At 57.2% G+C, this 8,767-nt stretch overlaps 6 protein-coding genes across 6 annotated transcripts in view; 2 read left to right on the forward strand and 4 right to left on the reverse strand.

The window, feature by feature from the left end:
• Positions 1–418: 418 nt before the first annotated feature.
• BAUCODRAFT_33855 (uncharacterized protein) lies at positions 419–1,522 on the reverse strand. The gene is made up of 3 exons (XM_007677906.1): positions 1,340–1,522; positions 599–1,179; positions 419–546 (listed from the first exon to the last, which is right to left on the reverse strand). Exons 1-3 carry the CDS (start codon positions 1,388–1,390, stop codon positions 510–512), a joined length of 669 nt encoding a protein of 222 aa, XP_007676096.1. The 5' UTR covers positions 1,391–1,522; the 3' UTR covers positions 419–509.
• A 254-nt stretch (positions 1,523–1,776) lies between these two features.
• Positions 1,777–2,996, forward strand: BAUCODRAFT_131075 (uncharacterized protein; the record flags this gene model as incomplete). Its single annotated transcript, XM_007678352.1, has 2 exons — positions 1,777–1,836; positions 1,886–2,996. The coding sequence occupies exons 1-2, from the start codon at positions 1,814–1,816 to the stop codon at positions 2,994–2,996; spliced, it is 1,134 nt and encodes a 377-aa protein (XP_007676542.1). The 5' UTR covers positions 1,777–1,813.
• Positions 2,997–3,311: 315 nt separating this feature from the next.
• BAUCODRAFT_70359 (uncharacterized protein) lies at positions 3,312–4,292 on the reverse strand (the record flags this gene model as incomplete). Its single annotated transcript, XM_007678120.1, has 2 exons — positions 3,312–4,097; positions 4,161–4,292. The coding sequence occupies 2 exons, from the start codon at positions 4,290–4,292 to the stop codon at positions 3,312–3,314; spliced, it is 918 nt and encodes a 305-aa protein (XP_007676310.1).
• Positions 4,293–5,311: 1,019 nt separating this feature from the next.
• On the reverse strand, positions 5,312–5,847 carry BAUCODRAFT_477419 (uncharacterized protein). The gene has a single exon (XM_007678353.1). It carries the CDS (start codon positions 5,722–5,724, stop codon positions 5,434–5,436), a length of 291 nt encoding a protein of 96 aa, XP_007676543.1. The 5' UTR covers positions 5,725–5,847; the 3' UTR covers positions 5,312–5,433.
• A 263-nt stretch (positions 5,848–6,110) lies between these two features.
• BAUCODRAFT_70045 (uncharacterized protein) lies at positions 6,111–8,137 on the forward strand (the record flags this gene model as incomplete). The annotated part of the gene is made up of 6 exons (XM_007678088.1): positions 6,111–6,215; positions 6,274–6,389; positions 6,506–7,283; positions 7,342–7,591; positions 7,659–7,751; positions 7,818–8,137. The coding sequence occupies 6 exons, from the start codon at positions 6,111–6,113 to the stop codon at positions 8,135–8,137; spliced, it is 1,662 nt and encodes a 553-aa protein (XP_007676278.1).
• A 188-nt stretch (positions 8,138–8,325) lies between these two features.
• The window catches only part of BAUCODRAFT_156653 (uncharacterized protein), a gene marked incomplete at its 3' end in the record, with an annotated part of 1,270 nt that continues 828 nt past the window's right edge, over positions 8,326–8,767 (reverse strand). The window contains exon 2 of the mRNA XM_007678354.1: positions 8,326–8,732. Within this exon, the coding sequence (XP_007676544.1) occupies positions 8,326–8,732 (407 nt within the window). The remainder of the gene's footprint in view (positions 8,733–8,767) is intronic.

Genomic DNA, 8,767 nt, shown 5'->3' on the forward strand with positions numbered 1-8,767 from the left:
ATGCTCTGAGGCGTGAAGATTGCAAACTCTATTCCCACGGGAGGTGACGCATCGATCATCATTGCTGGAGTGTTAGGAGCCTATGGCGTGAAGTGAGGTTGCTAACATCAAGGTGGAAGCAATCGCATATGGCGCAGGGTCCAGCCTGTTTGTCAGCAGCATATTGGCTTCACCTGATGGCGAAGCTTATCTAAAAGACCGTCCTTTGCTATCGTGCCATCATTTGTGAAGCGTATGTTAGCTCAGCACTAGCCGTCTGCGGTATTAAAGCTGTCGACATACCGCGACTCGTCGACTCATGCCACATCTTCCTCCGTATTTAGGCAGATGGGTGAGAAGGAACGTCTGGCTGGGAATGAATATATTACATCCGCCTAGCCTATGCCTATGTAGTTCACACTGCACTGCAGTCTTTACCACGTCGTCCGAGACACATCGCTATCGTAGCTGAAGAAGGAGTCGAGAGCATCAGTATGTGGTAGCTCCGGTGCTGGAACGCTTGCACGCGCCTAGTGCTTCGGCGGGTACTTGTTCTTGAAGAACCATCTGAAAACAAATTAGCGTACCGTTATCGTGCGACGGTAGGGACTACTCTTACTGCGACACATAGTAATCGCCAACAGCGAACAGCCCAACCGCACCCGCCCACATCCCAATCACATTCCAGGTCAAGGTGCCCGCCTTGTGCATCCTGTACGCACTGGTACCGAGCAGCGCACCCAATGCCGTGATCACAACCGCATTGCCAATGACGACCGGGTTATTCTGGTTCTTCTCCGCCCATTCCTGAGTTTTCTTGCCCTCGACCTTGGCATTCTCCGCCTGCTTCTCGGCCTCGCGGCTGAACTCGTGGTACTTCTTCTGCGCGTCGCTGGACATCTTGTCCCAGTCCTCCTTGGCCTGCTGCGTGAACTCCTGGTACTTCTTGGCGCTCTTGGACTGCAGGCGGGAGGCGGACTCCTCGGCACGCTTCATGAAGTCGCGAGCTTCACGGCTGGCCTTGTCCGCCGTCTCCTTGGCGTCGTTCTCGAGCTGCTGGGCATTGCGCTCGACTTCCTCGGAGGCCTTCTGCTGGTCGGAGTAAGACATGGCTTGGATGTGTTGACTGCCGGAGGTTTTGTCTAGAGTGTGGACTGCGCTGTCGTCATGCAGGATCTCAGGGACTGCGTGAGGGATCTCTAGCAGTGTAAGGGTGAGTGGGTTAGTGGGCGGATGAACACTGATAAGGGGTCAAATAGAGGGAACTTCGTACTCTGCCACGCCAGGTTAATCACTTGGTTAGCCCACATGCACCACGCACGTCATAGCGTAGACGCGAAGCTCATACTCATGGACTCACCTCTTCGTCGCTCTGTTTCGGGCCCTTCTTGGCGACGTCGGCGTAGGACATCTCGTCGGTGGTGCTCAAGCTACTCACGCTATCCTCCACCTTGTTCGGCCGATGCAGCAGACCCTCGGGTGAAGCCAGCTTGTCGACGAGTTACGCGAGTCAACTCCTTGCCTTGATGGAAAGGCGATCGGCACGTGAGTTGGAAAGTATGTTCGAGTCAGAGATAGCGAGGTGAGCGGTTGCAGGAACGTGGAAGCAGACCCGAGATGGTTGGCTGTCACATGCACCCACGCCCACCTTCACCAACCTTGCTTGCTGCCCGCCACAAGCTTGCTGCACCACCGGTCTTGGCTTACGTAGTGGCTGTGCTGTGCTAGTAGGTCTGTGCTGAAGCTGTCCCGTCGCGGAATTTGTCGCGTGTCTCACGTGAAACTCACTGCTGCACAATTAAAAGCGTGCCTTCTTATTTGGGAGAGACTTACCATGTCTGCAGGCTGGAATACGATGTAAGAACAACACCACCTTCAAACAATGCTCACTTACTCCCGCTAACAGTTGCTGCTACCAACAGAGAGTCCGACGCCGTTCGTTCGCCTCCCCTCCTGCCCTACACCATGTGGCAAGCCAAGGTCCAGCTAACCCATGCTGCGCGCAGGGAGTTTTCACCTTCCTTATCGAGAGTCTCGGCGTCAAGAACGTGCAATTCGAAGAACTCCTCGACCTCGACCCGGAATCGCTACAACAACTCAACCCGATCGGCGTCATCTTCCTCTTCAAATACCCCACAGGCGAGAAGCCACAACGCGACAAACCTCTCGACGGCGACTTCGACTTCGCCGCCCTAACAGCCCCACATGAACAAACCGACTTCGACACCAACACCAACCACCCTCTCTGGTTCGCAGCGCAAACCATCCAAAACGCCTGCGGCACGCAAGCCCTTCTCTCCGTCCTCCTGAACAAAGACTCCGCCTCCGCCTCCACCTCCTCCGCCTCCGCGGAAGCAGAAGCCGAAGCAGGCGCCATCGACATCGGCCCCCAGCTGCGCGAATTCAAAGACTTCACCTCCGCCTTCCCCTCCGACATCCGCGGCGAGGCGCTGAGCAACAGCGCCCTGATCCGCGACGTCCACAACTCCTTCGCCCGCTCCAGCCCCTTCGTCTCCGACGACACGCGGCTGGCGACGGAGGAGGACGACGTGTACCATTTCATCGCCTACACCTCCATCAACAGCACGCTCTACGAGCTCGACGGCCTCCAACCCGCGCCCATCCGGCATGGCGACGCGGGAGCGTGTCCGCCGGAGATCTTCGCCGATGCCGTCGTCCCCGTGCTGCAGCGGCGGATAGCGCGGTACCCGCCGACGGAGATCCGGTTTAATCTTCTCGCCATGTGTGAGGATTTGCGGGTGCGCGCGCGGGAGACGGGGGATGCGGAGATGCTGGCGCGGGAGGAGCGGAAGAGGCGGGAGTGGCGGTGGGAGAATGCGTTGAGGCGGCACAATTTCGTCGGGTTGATTGGGGACGTGATGAAGGGGGTTACGGCGGCCAAGGTGAGGGAGGGGACGTATGGGGCTTGGATTGAGGAGGCGAAGGCGGCGACGAGGAAGAGGGTGGAGGAGAGGCGGGGGAGGGGGCAGGCGGGGGATGAGATGGATGTTTCGTGAACGCCGCCACGAGGATGGAGTTTGCTGCTGCAGCACTTATACCACTCTGATCATGTTAGGCAAGGTCATGATGGTAGTTGCTTGAGCAAAGCTAGGTCTGAGAGCGCAGATTACTCTGATTCAGACATTACTACATTATGATTATCGTCCAACGTATCGTTACAGCCATGTCGTACATCCCTGCTGCTGCCAGCAACTCCACGCTTGATCCATTGCAACCCAAGGGGTATTACTGCATGATCTAATCATACAAATGCTCACCTCCCATCAACCGAGAGCGGATGCACCGCAAGCAGTGCTCGACACATATCTCGTCTAGTAGTTGGTGGCGGTGCCAGCCGTACGACTGTTGTCGTAACCGTACGGGTTGACACCAGTACCCTGGGGTTGAGTGTAATAACCACCATGCGTACCGTGCGGCTGGTGGCCGTGGTGTGCATCAACCTTGTCGTAAGAAGCAGTGCCCGGTGCCGCGACGGTCGAACCTGTATAGCCCGTCTCATGGCTTGGACGAGTGTCGTGCTGCCCTGCGGCAAGTCCACCAGCACCCGCACCGACACCTGCAGCGCCTAGCTCGGCCTCGTGAGTCGCGTTGTGCTTCTTGTTCTTGCGACCAAACATGCCCCTGCGCTTGCCCGGGCCACTGGTATAGTTGTTCGACGGCGAGGGACCATACCGCTTCTCCTTCTTGTGATGGCGCACAAGCGCGATCTGCATGACAGCCGTGACGAGGAAGAGCACCGCAGCAATAAGGGCGACGGCGAAACACGCGGTGTTCAGCTTGCAAGCGGTGCGGAGGATGACCGAGTACGTGGCGTTGTTTTCACCCGAGTCGGACCCGCCGTTGCCGAAGCCACCAGTGCTGCTGCTGGCCTGGCCGTTGCCGAGCGGTGTCGTCACGTAGCCGGAACATTTGCTCGCGCCGCTGCGGGTGAGGATGGCGATGGCGATCATGGCGCCGAAGAAGAGGACGTCGAGGACCATGGCGATGAAGGCGAAGACTTCGACGCCGCCGAGGCAGCAGGTCAGGATGGTGGCGAAGATGAGGTAGAGACATGCTGCGCCGGAGAGGCCTTCGACGGCGCGTTTCCATGTGGCGATCTGGGTTGAGCACGTGAGCGTTAGTTGGTGGGTACATGAGTAGAAGGGGTTGGCGCTGCTTACGGGTAGATGGCGGTCGGCGAGGACGGAGAGGAAGTAGGAGTAAATGCCCAAGATGATGGCAGCGCAAAGGAATTCGATCGCGTAGAGGCCGCTTTGCAGTAGGCGCAATGCGCCGCCCTTGACGATGCCCATCTTGACCACCCAATTAATCAAGCTGTCGAAGTGTGTGGCGAGGGTGGTTGCGCGACACAGTCGTCGTATGTAGTTGTCTTCTATAGAGAATTAAAGATCGAGAGAAGTTGGCCAGGCACAACCCATACATGTATATTCAATTCCAAGCCTCCTTCCTAACCGAAAACCGGATCGCCGCTGCTGCGTCACACCCCGTGACCCAATGAGCCACCTGCGCCACGCTCGTAGATCTGCACCGTGAAATTGGAAGCCGCGTGAATCTGGCAAATCAGCGAATCTCCCTTTCACCAAACTGGCGTCACTGCGCCCATTGGGCAAGTTTTGGGTTTGATTTGGTCGCACCGCGTCCAAAGCCTGCGTGTATCGTACTCTAAACTCTTTCATTGAGCCGTTGAGTTCGAAACAATGACTCTGCACGTCATTGCAGGACTTCCGCGACAACCCTCAATATGATGGTAGCAGGAGACCGAGCATGCGCTATTGCCTGGAAGCAGCTTTTGGCATGATTAAGCATGACTTATAAGTTATACTGCGAACCGGCCAAAGTGCTGTTCCTTGAGCGCGATGAACATGTCCCCGCCCGCCGCCAGGCCGTGTTTTTTCAATATGCTCTGTCGAGGATTATAGTCGCAGAAGTATTCATCGCTTGAACGAGCTCGCAGGATCTGCAAGGCGGAGCTGTCTCCAGCGGGCTGAAACTGTAAGTCTCAGAGAGAACCTACGGCTGGTCAGATGACCTTGCGTTGCTGCACCTTAAGTCGGTCAACCTCCCCCACTGGCGCAACAAGACGCGGGAGATTTGGCCCTATGCCGGTTGATAATATACTGTTCGCTTGTCATGCGCTCAACGGAGATTCTTCAAGCACTCCAAGGGCACGCGAGGAATACCGACTATGAGTCCACCTGAAGCGCGTCTCGGCTATTAAAGCCTCGTTTGCAGACGAGACTACTCATTCTAGGCGATCAGGAACATGTCCGAACGGCAAGCACCAGCATCAATTCGGCCAGGAGTTCCGCGGTGCTTCGGCGCCGTACCCGAGGAATAATACGCTCTCTCAACACATCCATGAGCCGTTAGTGATATCTGACACGGTCTGGAACGAGCCACAAAGACATCGTCTCGTACTTGGGCGTCGCCCCGTCACGATAGCACTAACAAACGGCCGACTTCCTCGCACATTTGGCCGAGCTGCAGAGGCTTTTTGTCAACGCCAATACGGACGATGTCCGAAGGCGTCGCCAATGCTGGGCTCGCCAAGTACGGCGGGACGAGTTTCTCCGAAAGCTCCGCAGCGTATAAGCAGCCAAGACACCCTTCTCCCAAGCACAGCACAACTACATGTGCTCCCCTCACTTCGAGCGTCACGCCCGCCAACCCTTGGCCCTGCTGCCAATGTTCGCTCTCCTCCGTAACCTTGGCCCTACAAGACATCTCAAAAGGAATCTTATCGCTCTGGGCCCGGTTCTTTCTCGTGTCGTGTGGATCGCCTATCGGAGTCTGGGCCGTGTGTATGCACGATGGCAGATATGCTGCACGTGTGGTTCGCGTGACCAAGACCCACACCCGTCTCGTGGACTGCGATCCCAAGCCCCATGGGGAGTGTCGGGGAGCATTAGGGCATGTAACGCTATATCGACTCGGGGCACATATCGAGGATGAGGATGCACGATAGCGGTGAGTGAGAATAAAAAGGTTCCATATCTGCTCTCACAAGCGTCTCCCTCGTCTCATCCGTCTATCTCGCATTCTCTCTCTTCCTTCGTGCGATACATCCCTCTTCATCCCCGTTCAAGAACCTCAGGCAGTTGGTTCTCACAATGGGAGGCGGCGGCAAACCCCAGAACATCTTCAGACTTCGCCTGGGTGAAGACCCACGCGAAGTACTGAACTGGCGACTATGGTTCGCCGTGCTGAGCTTTGGGGTTCGTACCTGCTCCTCCCCTCCCTATGTTAGAGCAAGAATTGACAGCGTTCGATTAGATTATGGGTGCGGCACGCGGTATTGACGAAGGCCTCGTCAACGGAACCTTCAAGACGAAGCACTTCCAAAACAGCCTACACCTCAAGGCGCTGAGCGCATCCGAGTACGCGAACGTGTGAGTCTGCCATATCTCACATACATCGTCGCTGTCTTCACCACGCCACGCCTTGCAAGGCGAGGACTCAGACGTATATGTTGGCGACTGGAGGCTGACAGTGGCATGTTGTTCAGCCACGGCAACGTCGTCGGCATGGTGCAAATCGGCAGCGTCGTCGGTGCCCTCCTCGCCTTCGTCGTCGCCGACCGCATCGGTCGCCTCTGGGCCACCCGCCAACTCTGCCTCCTCTGGATCCTCGGCATCGTCATCTTCCTCACCAACGGCGGCCGCCTCGGCCAAGTCTACGCCGGGCGCTTCATCGCAGGCATCGGCATCGGCGAGACGACCGTCATCGCGCCCGTCTACATCGCCGAGATCGCCCCGCGCAGCGTGCGCGGTCTCTGCACTTGCGTCTTCGCGGGCTCGGTATACATCGGGATCATGCTTGCCTATTTCGCTGTCTGGGGGAGCTCGTTACACCTTAACCAGAACAGCCCCAAAGCCTGGATCATCCCTACCTCGATCCACCTGATGTTCGCCGGCTTGATCTTCATCCTATCGTTCTTCAACTACGAGTCCCCGCGCTACCTCGTCAAGCAAGGCAAGACCGAGCACGCCATCACCAATCTGGCCCGCATCCGTGGCCTGCCCGCTGACCACGAGGTCGTCGTGCGGGAAATCCGAGATATTCAGAAGCAGTTGGAAGAAGAGCAGGAAGCGACGATGGGTGGTGGTTTCTTCGGCGTGGTCAAAGAGATCTTCCTCATTCCGAAGAACGCCTTCCGCTTGTATCTTGGCCTTGGCACGCAGCTGCTGTCGCAGTGGAGCGGTGCGAGCTCGATTACCATCTACGCCGTCGACTTTTTTGCGCTTCTGGGCACCAAGGGTCAGAGGGAGTCTTTGTTCGCAACGGTTAGTCTCATCCATCCCACGCGGCTTATCAGATAACATGCACTGACGATTGCAAAAGGCCATCTTCGGCGTCGTCAAGTTCGTGGCCGCCATCACCTGCGCCCTCTTCCTCGTCGACGTCATTGGCCGGAAGCGCAGCTTGAGCATCGGTATCGCTCTGCAAGCCATCGCTATCCTCTACATAGCATCCTTCCTGACGGCCGTGCCGAATCTGGGGGAAGAAGGGTACAAACTCACGGCCAGTCAGAAGCCGGCTTCCGTGGGCGCGATCGTGATGATTTACGTTTCCGGCTTTGGGTGGGCGATGGGTATGTCTCCACACATCCACTCATGGTGCGTTCGTTCGATTGACTGACTGACTTGTTTCGGCAACAGGCTGGAACTCGGTGCAATACCTCATCAACGCCGAAATCTACCCCCTGCGCATCCGCGCCATCACGAGTTCGGTGGTGATGTGTTTCCACTTCAGTAAGCCTTCTCCCCACCACCCCCCTTATAGCATACCCAACCAGACACTGACACACCATAATTAAGTAAACCAATGGGCCAACTCCAAAGCCGTGCCCACCATGCTGCTCGACCCGGCCCAGGGCGGCCTGTCGGCCAAGGGCACCTTCTGGCTCTTCTTCGCCATCACCGCCATCGGAGGCGTGTGGGTGTGGTTCACCATCCCCGAGACGGCGGGACTGTCGCTCGAGCAGATGGATCATGTGTTTTCTTTGCCGTGGTGGAAGATTGGGCTGTTTGGGCGTAGGGAGGCGGAGGTGCAGTTTCAGATTGAGCGGGAGAGGGAGTTGGAGGAGAAGGTTGAGCCCCTGCAGGTGGAGAGGGTGGAGGCGGGGGGGAAGGTGTAGATCTACGAAGGCCATGGAGGCGATGAGAAACGCTCGATGTCGTGATGGACTCTCTAGCTGTGAGGATGAGATTACGCTTTCGATATCAAATGGTTATATACTACGACTATCATAGATGCTCACATCATGAATCGATACTTCATCACTCCACATTGACATCATTATCATTAATATCACCCAACTAACGCTCACTTGGAATAAGCAGGCAACTCCTCCTCCCCGCCTCCACCCCCCGCCTCCCCCACCCTCCCCCCACTCTCCGTCCGCTCACTCGGCTTCAACCGCCGATTCCCCTCCAACACCCTCCTCGCCCCCTCCAACGCCCCCACCATCGCCTCATCCCCCGCCTCCCTCGCGGCCTCCATCTGCCGCTCAATCTCCGCCTCCTCCTCATCCATCAGCCGCCACCGGTTCTGCTCCTCCTCCCAGAAGAACAGGAGGGTGATGAGCTTGCGCTGCGCGTGCACGCTGATGTGCGCGACTTGGTTGGCGAAGTGTTTGGTGATGGCCGTGGTGTCGACGAGGCCCGTGGCTTTGGCGATGCAGTTGTTGCGGCGCAGGTCTCGGTGGACTTGTTTCGAGGTGTATTGGTTTTCTGGATTGGAAATATGCATGAGTGGGGGCGGATCC

The sequence above is a fragment of the Baudoinia panamericana genome (genome assembly GCF_000338955.1).
Source record: "Baudoinia panamericana UAMH 10762 unplaced genomic scaffold BAUCOscaffold_6, whole genome shotgun sequence".
NCBI lineage: Eukaryota > Fungi > Ascomycota > Dothideomycetes > Mycosphaerellales > Teratosphaeriaceae > Baudoinia > Baudoinia panamericana.